Source organism: Cupressus sempervirens, chromosome 1 (assembly GCF_028749045.1).
Source record: "Cupressus sempervirens isolate cs-2001-9-10 chromosome 1, ASM2874904v1, whole genome shotgun sequence".
Classification (NCBI taxonomy): domain Eukaryota; kingdom Viridiplantae; phylum Streptophyta; class Pinopsida; order Cupressales; family Cupressaceae; genus Cupressus; species Cupressus sempervirens.
This window is the reverse complement of record NC_143118.1, coordinates 844012440-844024981: the sequence shown is the minus strand read 5'-3', so window position 1 is coordinate 844024981 and position 12542 is coordinate 844012440. Positions and strand designations below refer to the sequence as shown.

General features: G+C 36.1%; 1 protein-coding gene across 1 annotated transcript; it reads left to right on the top strand.

The window, feature by feature from the left end:
• Positions 1-319: 319 nt before the first annotated feature.
• LOC149580478 (bidirectional sugar transporter SWEET2a-like) lies at positions 320-8718 on the top strand. The gene is made up of 6 exons (XM_089791339.1): positions 320-638; positions 6328-6364; positions 6563-6779; positions 7441-7599; positions 8061-8180; positions 8311-8718. Exons 1-6 carry the CDS (start codon positions 596-598, stop codon positions 8425-8427), a joined length of 693 nt encoding a protein of 230 aa, XP_089647465.1. The 5' UTR covers positions 320-595; the 3' UTR covers positions 8428-8718.
• Positions 8719-12542: the final 3824 nt, after the last annotated feature.

The window sequence follows — 12542 nt, the reverse complement described above, 5'->3', positions numbered from 1 at the left end:
AAATGGGGTTGCAAGCTTTGGGTTTAACTGTGGAGGAAACTCCGTAGTTAAGCGCTCTCAGGCTGGAGTAGTACTGGGATGGGTGACCTCCCGGGAAGTCCCGGTGCTTCACCCCTGTGAGCATCACCTAGATCCAATGAGTGCTAAGTGTTCCATTTATTCGCATGAGAGATGGATTCATGTTGAATCACTACTCATGAAACATGGGTCATCGAGTTTGACTCAAAATCACACAGTTAAATCCTGATATTCACATCACAATTTGACTAGCTGTGGAAATCATCTCCTACTTATCAATGTTTTCTTCTGCCTTAAATTGGAAGCAGAGTTCATTGCAAATACTACCAACAGGCGATCCGTATCTATCTGCAGACGCATGTTGTGGCGTTGTTGATAAAATCAGAAGACCCACAAACTTTATGAAATTGTCGGAATCCACAACGATGATATAATTAAATGCAACATTTCTCTTTCGATCCAGATCGGAGTAGTATGTCAATATTACATGTGCAGGAAATAGAGTTTTATGCTGCATTGATAAGCATTGATTGCTTTGCTTTTGGCTAGAGGTAAGAGAGGAAAACATTTACTTTAAATGGCTTCTGAAGAGGCTTGGCATTTTGCAGCTGGAATTGCAGGTACCCACATAACAAACACTCTTAGTTTCAATCTTATTTTGTCTTGTTTTCGGGTTTATCGTCTTCATGACATTACAGGCATACATTTTATCTCGTGTGGCTGAAACTAAAATTTAGGTTTTCGAATTGTATATGTTTTACCCTTTTATGTATGTCTTATGTTGGGTGGATTATAACTGCTGAGAAAAAATTAAAGAGAAAAATCAATCGGGTAAGGCCGATAGCTCTTCTAAATGTCAGCAGGCTGCTATTATAAATCCGAAGGTCTTATTGGTTGGATTTCGAGGTCTTTGAAAATTAATGGCGAAATGCCTTTTATCTGTATTTTGAGAGTTTTGAACAGGCACAAACTATGCAGTTACGGCTGAAATATTATCTATTGGACACATAGCATTCTCACCTTTACCTTATTTTAGTACATATTATTTTTTTCAAGAATATTTTGCTATGAGTATTCGATACAATGAATCTAACTCGTGTCATGAAGAGGTGGGATGAAACTTTCCACAGCAACGGGGACTACTTCTAGAGACTCTATCCAATTTGTTACCATTTCAGTATAAATTATGTAATCAAGTTTCTAACTTTCTTACAGTCAGACCCATTTACAATGAAGTCAACCCAGTTTGACTGGTGAAACCTTCATCAATTTATGTCATGAAAAGTTTGGATGAAATTTTCCGCAGCAATGGGGACTACTTCTAGAGACGCTATGCAATTTATTGCCATTTCAGTATAAAGTCTGTTTAAATATTTTTTTAGCTTTCTCACAATCAGGCCCATTTACAATCAATCTAACCCAATTTTAATGGTGAAAACCTTCTTCAATTTATGAAATGAAGATGTTGGATAAAACTCAACACAGCAACGGGGACTACTTTTAGAGAACCTATCCAGTTTATTACCGTTTCAGTATAAAGTATGTTTAGTCAAGTTTCTAGCTTTCTCACAAGCAGGCACATTTAACTTGTTCCCATTTTTTTCATGTTAAAAAAGAATGCAGGTTAGCTTTAATGGCAGGTTATGTAGACACCAAGCCAGGATTGAAACTTAAGATTAGTTGAGGTTAATATTAGCTTTAAGAGAGTTATTTACTTAGCAAATGGTAATTCAAAAATGGAGTGCAAGTTAGGCTTGCCTGTTAGGCTGGAACATTAAAAAAATAATTTAGTACCAGCATCTCCTGTTAAGTTTGCCCCTTGCTCTGGGTTTTGAAGACTAGCTATTCACTGAAAAATTTGGAAGCATGGATTCAATCTTTCAACCTTGGAAGATGTATAAGATAGAGAGATATGTCTTTGCAGTTGATACCACAAGCAATTAATATAGTTGTACACTATAAACATGATGATGTTAAATCAATAAAGAAAATAAAATTTGATAAAAAACCAAGTAATTTGTGAATTTGAGGTTACACTAAGAGAGTTGATACCCTAGAGGGAGTGAAATTTCTGTAGCATATATGTCCAGGCCACAGCAAAGCACCAAACAAGGTTTTCTGTAAGAGTTCAGTAGGGACATTCCTAAATGGGCAAATTCCAGGGAAATATAACCCTGGCATGCCCCTCCTGCCATCAATAGGATGGAGATATCTCTTGATCCTCTCCTCCTGAGAGGGGATGTTTCCAGGGCATCGGCCTCTTTAATGAAGACATAAGGGGATGCTGAGATGTCCCTAAGACCCTCAGCAAACTCTGTCATGTTTCAGAATGTCCTGGAAACCTGCAGCTGTCCCCCACATCTGACACTTTTGAAAAGTAATTTTAAATCTCTTTGGGTAACAAACCATAACTTGATAGGCAAATGCGCCCCCCCCTAAACATCAATAAAAAGCTATTAAAGCTGCCTAGCCCTCATCATTTAGATCGGTTAGATTCCTTAGCTTCACTGTTAGTTCTATGAAGAATGAAGGTTTGGTTAGAAATAGCAAGGACTTGGAGTTGGAGAAAATGTAGTGATAAAATTATTAAAATGGCATGCACCATGAAGATCCATGTGGTTTTGCAGGTTTTTAATTTGGGCTTGGTGGTGTGTGCTGCACCCCTTGACTCCTAGATCCCCATGAGAGGCATTGCCTCTCAATCCTACTAAGAGCTCTGCTCCTAGATCCCCACTACCTGACATCTCCCTGCCATCCCCAAATCAAGGTACCTTGGACCCCATGAGGGGTGCGTCCACACAGTGCCATTGGTGGCTCTGTTGTTTGTTATCACCTGGTTGCCATCTCGCTACCGTTCCCAGATCAAGGTCCTTGGTCCCCTCATGTCCTCACTCTGGCAGTCCATTGAACTATGTTTTTACTGCAGAAGGAGCCCCTGAGATTAGAACTTAAGAGTCACTTACTTGTTAATTTTAGTCAACCTTAACTGTTTTTGATTAAGTGAAAACAGGGACCTTGAAATCCGAACACAAAGCAGGCTAAAAACTGGGGTACTTGCAACTCACACCAAAAGATATACGATACGCTCCACAAAGAGAAACGGAACACAAACAAAACATGACAGAGACAAAGAGGGGGATGCCAAACAACTCACGACCCCCACCTACACAAACTGATAGTCAAGGAAAGGATAAACCCTAAATAAACAAACTACCCTACAAAAAGAGAAAGATAGCAAAATTATGATTTCCCCTTAACTCCCAGCTTGTGGGAGCTAAGGGACATGTCGAAAGAAGGAGAGGGATATTTCTTTGAATGTTTTCCTTTGACTGTAATCCATCCCTGTTCGATCTTGGCTGCCACAGAATTCCAGGCCAACGAATCAACAGATCTATTGGAACCATCAATGACAGGGATAGCAGACTTGCCAGAGAGGTAGATCCAACACCATCAGTGACAGGGCAAGCGGGAGTGCCAAGGGGAGCAGAGCCAACACGATTAGAGGGCACAACATTTCCCATTGTAGCAGGGACAGAAGACTCATTAGGAGTAGGAGGATCTGTAGTAACAACGGTGCTAGAAGAAATGGCTAACTCGCCATTAGCAGAGACAACAGACGTCCCCTTGCGTATCACCATTAGTTGGAACATCAACATTTTCCAAAGAGGTAACAACCTTATTGGAATCAGTCATGGTATCATTGGCCTTCCCATCTGAATGGGGGGGAGCCTAAAAAACTGTGTAATGATCATCAGAAGCACCTTTCCATCATGAGGAAGACTTTTTCGGTTTAGACTTCCCTAACACGCAAGCAAATGCAACATGCCTCGTCTTAAAACACCTTTTGCATCTGAAGGAAATGCCCGCATAGTCCAGGGGCTGGAACCAAGAGCCCAAAGGAGACTTTATCTCAATCTTAGCAGGTAAACCCTTAGTAACATCAATATCAACAAGAATGTGAGCAAAGGTAGAGTGGAGCATATCTGATGAGTCCTCATCAATCATCAGGAAGTCACCAAGAGTATCACCAACTTGTCCCAGGACAGGATCCGCCCAAAGGTGAAGAGGGCAGTAGGGTAGCCGAACCCAAATAGGCATTTTGCTAAATGTCTCCGAAGAAGGGTTGAAATCCTCATGCCATGGCTTCATCATCAAAGGAAAGTGACTCTCCCAAGTAAAAAAATGCTTACAAAGGACAGTCTGTCTATCCGAGGCCCTCTTGAACTTAGCTGCAAAAAAACCCTTGGCTAAAGGGAAGATGTGAACTGTATCTGAAATAAGGGGCTTCCAATGACTAGTAATCCATTCGTGAAGTTGAGGAAGAGAAGGCCAAAAGCCGCTAAATCGGCAGATGATAGCATATGCAGACAGTGCAGAAGCCATAGAATTGATCTCTGCCACAGACTTCATGTTCAATGAGTCAACCTTAACTGTTTTTCTGATGCTTTTAAGTGCTTTTCACCATATTCAAGCTGGAGAATGCATGTAAGTTGCATGTCTATGGAACCTTGTTTTTTTACTTGGGGGCAAAACATGTAAGACCCTGAGATCAGAACATAGATTCATTTAATTGTTAATCTGAGTCAACCTTAACTTTTGATCTGATGTTTGAGAGTACTTTCTACTACATCCAAGCTGATGTAATATGCATAAGTTGCATATGGTCAGATTGAGGAATTAGATTGCAGAATTAAATTTGATTCACTTGGTTTTGTGAAATTAATGGAAAATACCTCCTATCAACTATTAAGTATTAGATGACATCCATAAACAGGAAAATATTATGTTGATTTATAGGTGAATTTTGCTTTTGTCCCACCTTCTGCGAATTACTCATATCATAAGGACTATACTCACACGAATGGATTGAGATGTGTGAAACACATTTGTGCTAGGCCGTAAAATCTGAAGTTCAAAGCAAATGTGTCTAATCTATTTCACTGTAGTTATAAGAAAATAATGTTCTTGATTAGTATTAGAAGGCTTTTCCTCCCGAACTGTGGAAAATTTTGTGTTTATTTTGGTATTGACCCTCATTCTGTGAGGAGCTTGATTTTAAGGATTTTGCAGTGTACACAAATAGGAGTGGGATAGGCAATCCACATGTGTCAAATCTCAGAATCAAATTTTGTCTGCCCTGTTAATCTGAAATCATTGGGTCAAATCTCAGAATCAAATTTGTCTCCCACAGGTATCTGAACTTTTTTGGGAAATTCAAAATAACATTTTTATATAAGTATTTAAAACCCAAACAGAGAAAAGTTTGTGACTTTTTAAAAACTTTTAGTGTTGTTTTGGAACGTGTTCTAGAATTGCATTCTTTTGCAGGAAGAATCAATCTACATATTCAAAGCTTTTTAAATAAATGTTGAATAGCAGGTCATGTATTTTTAATGTGTGCCAAGCTCTTGCCTACTGATAAGCCCAAGACGACTTGTCTCAACTCTTGGTGGACTCATGCTTCCATTATATGTGGAGTCAATGCCAATGTGAAACACTCATTGGTTATCAAAATAAAATCCAATTTCGATCTCTTACAAACACTTTTTCTAGGCTATAAGGACCTTGATACTTTCTGAAGAGTTGCTTTACAGTTTACACATAAAGCCCATCATTGTATGAGAAAAGAGTAATTATTAAGCAATCAATGCAGTTGAAGAGCATGGAGCGATTTCTGAAGATCTGATCTACTATTCTGTCAACTTTAAACTTGCTAGAATTTGCTAACTTTTATTTGCATATTCTTTACTTTCTGAAGAATCTGTATAATATAATATAGCATTGTAGACTTTTAATATTGCCTATGGTTTATGGAAATTCTGAAGCTCAATATTGCTGATAAACTTAAATTTAAGACCAAAATTTAAAGCTAATGAAATATCTGGCTATCAAACCAGTTTTCAGAATTTTTAATGTTTAGAATAGGTTTTTGATTTAGATGTTTGCATCATAACATGCCTTTGTAAATCAGGTCACATAAGTGACAGATGAATTTTGTTCACTTCAGTTCCTGATTTATTTGTGAACTAACATCTTTGCATGGAAGTCTGTTAGAATTTCTGCTTCGGTCAAATAAATTTTACTAAATGAAATTTATCTGTCCTTAATAAATATTTGGAAATTTCAGACCTACTCTATTTTAACTTGGCAAAATGGCATTAGATGAATCTCCAGAAAAAATTCTGTTCAAAATTTGTGCTCACACATTTTTTTTCTTCTCTTCGAGATGATGAATGTTATTGGTGTACTGAGAAAATTTGCATCCTTTCTTTATTGATACTGAATAATTTTTATTTGTTCTATGTACAGGCAATTTGTTTGCTCTAGTGCTCTTCTTGTCCCCGATGTAAGCTGACCTCTTTGTACCTTGCTTCTCTTGTTTGAAAAAGTGACCATCATGTTCTGGGGGTTCTGTATAGAATCCAATATAAAGTGGATTTCCAATACTCCTGTCCATTCTATTTATGATCATGGATGGCTATAAGGGTCTGCTAAAATACGCGTGATTTCTTGCTTAATAAAATGTATTTATTGTGGATTGCAGACCTACGTTTGTCAAAGTGAGGAGGAATAAATCGATAGAACAATTTTCGAGTCTTCCATATATCTTTGCTCTCTTGAATTGTTTGATTTGCAGTTGGTATGGTCTTCCCATTGTATCCAAGGACAATATTCTATTAACCACAGTCAATGGGACAGGAGCAGTTTTTCAACTTTTCTACATCTGCATCTATATTGCATATTCTCAGAACGAAGCACGGGTATGTTTTTTATTTTGTGCTTTGTTTTTCATTTATCTTAGTTCATTTCATATTGTTGTAACTATATGCATCCCAGCCTCTTTTTCCCTATCCCTCTTCCCTATCCACGTCCCTGTGTTATTTTCCTTCTCAAATATCATTTCTAGGATGTATTTTTCTATTCAAATGTCATTTCTAGGATTTTAGGAGTACTTCCAGGTGTCAGGAAAAAGGAACTACTTATTATCCATGATATGAACCATCCTGTCAGAGTATTATGCGAAAATATTACACAAAGCATGGTATACATGATATGCATTGCATGTGGACACCTACTCACATATGCAGTACTAATGCATGTGCATGTAAAATTATCAATTCTTATTTGAGTTTTGCATAGTTTGTTGATTACCTTATGGCAGATTTGACATGTGATTATCTTTTTCTTATTTTGTAAAGATTTTTAGGACTTAAGAACATGATAGTAGTAACACTGAATTTAAAGCAGATAATGAATGAAACCATATTGTGCAGTATGTACATGTAATTTTGTCATTCCCAAAACATAGAGGTTCTCCAAGTTTATTAAATAGATGATTTCATTTTAGTGGTTTGAACATATGTACTTCAAAATGAAAAAATGTAACAACTGATTATCGATTTTGCATTTTTCAATTGACAGGTTAAAACAGTAGCACTTCTGTTATTGGTTCTGAGTATATTTATTGTGATTGCCACAGTTTCGTATGGGCTTATGAAGCAGCCACTGCGAATGATGTTCATTGGATGCCTTAGCGTAGTGTCTCTTGTTTGCATGTTTGCGTCACCATTATCTATCATTGTATGAACCTCTGGGTATCAGACACTTTTACTCTTCCAGAGCTTTTTATCTGTTTTTTGATTTGCAACTCAATTTTGTTTGATAATTAGTTTAAAGATCCTATGCTAGATCCTAGAGGTATTCATCTTCTTAAAGAAAGGAAATTACCTTGATATTTTTGTAGAATGTTATATTGAAATATCTAATGAGATGATCTGTTTTTATGGTCACTTTCGCATGTTATACTGAAGTAAATCTAAGAGTAGTTATTGATCACCAATGAAAATAAGATTAATTGGATTTTTGTAAGCAAGTGAAACAACATTATTAAATGGTTGAACACTTGGAAGAAACTTACAACCCTTGGGGAAGGTGGTTCTGGAAAAATTTATGAATAGGATCCTATGCTTGGTTGAAAATGAGCTTACGGTTTTAATTCTCTTGAATGTGTAACAAAGTTGTGTTTTCCTGTCAATGTGCAGAGGCTAGTAGTTCAGACAAACAGTGTGGAGTATATGCCATTTTATCTTTCTCTTTCAACATTTTTGATGAGCACATCCTTCTTTGCATATGGCATTTTTGGCCACGATCCATTTGTTTCGGTGAGTATTTTCTCAACCTTCTATTCATTTACATGACAAAATTTGCCCTAATTGAAATAATTGTTGGTCTTTTAATCATCTACATTGACAATTTGTTGTATGAACATTGGATATCTCCGCCTTTTTGTAGGTTCCCAATGGGATTGGGAGCTTCCTGGGAATCATACAGTTGGTTCTATATTTCCATTATAGCAGAGTTAGTAGGAGAAGCTGTGACACGCAACCATTGCTAAGCTCAAGGGTCTAAGATTTTCCAGTAAGATACTGTCATTAATAGATATGATATTTTGAGAGGTCATGTAAGTGATTGGGAGCTGGTAGTAACCATGTGGATGTGTTTTGCATTAATGTTTTGGATCACACACTTGATTTATCATTATGGTTACTCTGAAAATGCTTGTAAGTTTTACATCAATGTTTTGGATCACACATTGTGATCCATCATTATGATTCCAGGTGCATATGTCATTTTGATAGCATAAAGGTGTTTGGAGGCCTTGCTACATGGAGTATGATAATAAAAGGGTGCAATTGTTTATGCCTATGGTGTTACTTAAGCAGTATATATTCTTTTAAATTTTTCAGCTAACAGATTTCAATGATGTGTAGCAATTCTTTGATAATTATCAATTACCCACAAAATGGTTTAGTTTTTATTTGAAAGTTTTTCTCTCTATAAAAATCAGATTTTCAGTCTGAAGACCCAAGCTAAGTAATGTTATTTTGAGTGTATATGAGCTTCTCATCAGCTTATTAGATCTTCCATGTTATATCCTAAAAGTGCGATCAACAGCAACTATGACAGAGAGGTATAACAGAGCTTTTTTTACCATGAAATTGAACACTACTAAAAAAAAATATTCAATTTTGAGCCAATGTTTAATAATGGAGCTCATAAGGCATGCAGATATTTGATTAATGGTTATTAAATGTTTCCACAGAGATCCATCCATGGAAAGCATGTTTATATGAGGATGTTTTGGACAATCATGTGGTTCCCCGATATTTCTGTACATCCTCCGTGAAAGTGCCAATAGTTTTAGCTCTTATTTTTCACGAAGAGAAAGTCACTCATTAGGTTGCAATATGGGTTACGCTTGAGAAGTACTGAACACTGTTTTTGAAATTAGACTCAAAATTAATCTGTTGCAGAATTTTGTAAAGTTGATTTAAAATGAAGTTTGTAAAAAGTTCACTGTACTATTATGAATCGTTTGGAATGCAAAGGTAGCTTCAGACGATTATAGCACAAATAAATGCCTGGCAGTTCTGATAGGCCTTAGGACTTTGTTCCTAGGTTTATTAATGTTTCTTTTTCAGTCGGCAAAACGAAGATCCATCCATAACTCGGGGTTCCCCCATAGGGTATCGAATCTAAATTTATTAGTAAAATTTAATTTGTCAGCAAATTGGATTAGCTGGAATATCAAGGTAGCTATATTTTTAAAAATAACTTAAGTTGGAATTATGTGGAGGGACTCAATTACCCAGAAACAATCAAAATACAACGAAACTAATAAAAGGGCAAGATCTGAAAAGGTAGTGGCTCAAGAAGAAGCAAACAATATAAAAACTTAAAATAGTCCAGAAGGAGTTCATAAGCTCACCCCTAGATTAATCATGAGAACACTATGGATGAATTGGCCCAACAACCATCACCCTGTCACAACCAAGAGAAGAACCCTCATTTGGAACAGAAGGCCTCATGAAATGCTTTCTTTGTACAGAAGCATTTGTGTGTTGGAGGTAGTTGATGCTAGAAATGCCTCATGTTGTTTGAAACAAAAAAACCCATTCATTAACTACAAAATAGTATATGAACTTATAAATATTTTGGTCCTTGAGTGTGGATGTCAAGAAGTTCTCTCCCATTAAATGAACATCCAAGAAAAAGGATTGAAGGTCTGTAACAATCGCCCTTATTTAAATAAACATTGGTTAGCTTTCATATTGAAATGGAACACAAAAATTTTCGTTCCATTTTTTGATCACCGAGATCCTGTGAAGGACATGGTGAGAGCTTACAGTGTTCCAGATTGCCTACTAAATTGACATTAACCATTGAATGTGAACTAGGTGGTTAGGGTTGCAGTACAATATTGTAAGTAAATAGACTTCTATTTATTTACTGGGAATTCATATCCACTTTCACGGGAAAGCTTAGAGGCAGATCCACTTTTAAGTGGGAAAGCTTAAATAATTGAAAGGGAATAACCAGGTTCAGTGGGGTAAGTATCATCAAGATAAATCTTAAGTGTGAAGTTAAAATAATTGGAAGTAAATAACAGCTCCTTCCATTTGTCTAGTAGTGGCTGATTACAAGAAATCACTTGTTTAGTGAGCCAAGCATGAATTTATACCAAATCATTATTGGCAATCGTACTTTTCACAGTTGACAATACTGAGAACATGTAAACATTGCTTCAAGCAGTAATACCACCCGTAGTATTACAAGTTATCACACATGCATCATAAACATCATGGTAAGAAGATTAGTTGCAGGTACATAGTGTTGATATCAGCATAAACACTCTCGAAATACACCACTGCAATGCCCAATGGAAAGGAAACCCATCAACTTATGAGAATAAGAATATTATACCTTGAAATAGATGATTGGAAGACTAGTACAGGTCATTAAATTTGTTTATGAACTGAAAGCGCATTGTTATAGTTTGCACGGGGAGAGAATCTACTCAAAGTTCACCAACACATGGCCAACATACCCAATATTATGGGCCATATTTCATCAGGGCTCATAACTTCATAAATAACATTGGAAAGTAAGAATATCAAACTGCAAACTTTGTTCAGCAAGCAAATGTTTGCAATACGTATCGAACCCAGAAAAAATCATCTTAACTCCATAAAAACAGCAAAACCACACACCCAACCTCATGGAAACTCATTAGCAGCCTCGGGCAGCTCAATTCATCAAGAAGATGCCTTGAAACAGGTGCTTTGCTCCCAAAGGCTCCTTCACTTAAACAGGGTACAGCCTACAAGTTACATTTGTACAACCTTGTTTGATGTGCTTCCTAAATCCTCAACTTTGCTTGGCTTCCCAAAACTAAGGCATGGCAATTCAACCAGTTGATATACAAAGTGCTCAAAACTAAAAGACAAATCCACAAAGCTTCAATAATGATTGCCACGGACTCGTAGGAGTGGTATGGCCCGGAAACTCCAATAGAACTACATTTTCTTACTCCATTGCCATTATTTTGCTTGATCGTGGTAAATATACATTTCTACATAAAAATATACCACTTGTTCTAAAGTTTAATAAAACTAAATTCAATGATTAAATTTTATTTGTTTACAAATGGATTATTTGAAATACTCAAACAATCTCTCAATAAGAATTGTTTGGCATTAAACTATAGTACATGCAAATCCTTCCAATAAATAATATTACATATTGGATTTATCTGAGGAGTCTAGCCAAGGTTCCTTAATTGGTGTGTTATCCAATTCTATAAAAAAGCATTGACCTATAGCTGGAAGTTTATGAATGCACCTATAGCTAATATTTGTTTAAAGGGAAATCATAGTGGTGAGAATTACATTCGTGATGGAGTTTAGTTTATGAAAAACGTTAGAAGCGATAAAACCTCTCAACACTAAGAATATGGTTTCTAACATCCGCTATAACACTGACATCTACCATAACTCTGACAAACATAATCAGGGGAAGAATACTAATTATGGTCTATGTTTCAAATTCTCTGTTCATCTGTTTTGTCCATTTTTAATTTTATAGAAATCATACGAAGTATAACTTCATTAAAAATTCATTAATAATTTATACGTACCAATAATTGACTACTGGTACCTCAGTTAGAATTTGTAGATTTTAATTTGAGTTTTTATTTTTTTATCTTGATCTTTGTGTGTATAACAGATCCTGCAGTGTCTTGTTGCGATCTATAAGCCAGAATGATAATTACAATTAATTAATTTTATACCAATTATAGATGTGCAAAATTAACTATAACTATAAATAATTAACTTTTAGCAACAATAGAAAAAAATGTCAATATTTGATATTTTAATGATTTAAAATCTGTAGATGTGCAAAAATTAACTATAACGATATGCTTCCCCCAATATAAAACTTCTCTCAATTTGATGGGCACATGCCAAGCCTCTAAAATAAGTGAGGCCTTTAGATGCAGCTATTATTCACATAGAAGTGAAATGCACATATCATCACATTGTGAAAGGTGCAGAAATCAAAATCCCAGTTTTGTAAAGCAGATTTGAAAATGTTTTGATGCGACATTGGATCCATTTAAATAGCCTGTGGGCATCAGGCTTAATTACTTTGCTCGTTTGTCATGGGGGTTTATGTGACAGGTC

Bases quoted from the DNA above. Each gene is read 5' to 3' on its own strand.
- LOC149580478 (XM_089791339.1), top strand. From the start codon at position 596: ATGGCTTCTGAAGAGGCTTGGCATTTTGCAGCTGGAATTGCAG. The intron at 7,600-8,060 runs GTATGAACCTCT...GTCAATGTGCAG, and splicing joins CGTCACCATTATCTATCATT to AGGCTAGTAGTTCAGACAAA. The intron at 8,181-8,310 runs GTGAGTATTTTC...GCCTTTTTGTAG, and splicing joins GCCACGATCCATTTGTTTCG to GTTCCCAATGGGATTGGGAG.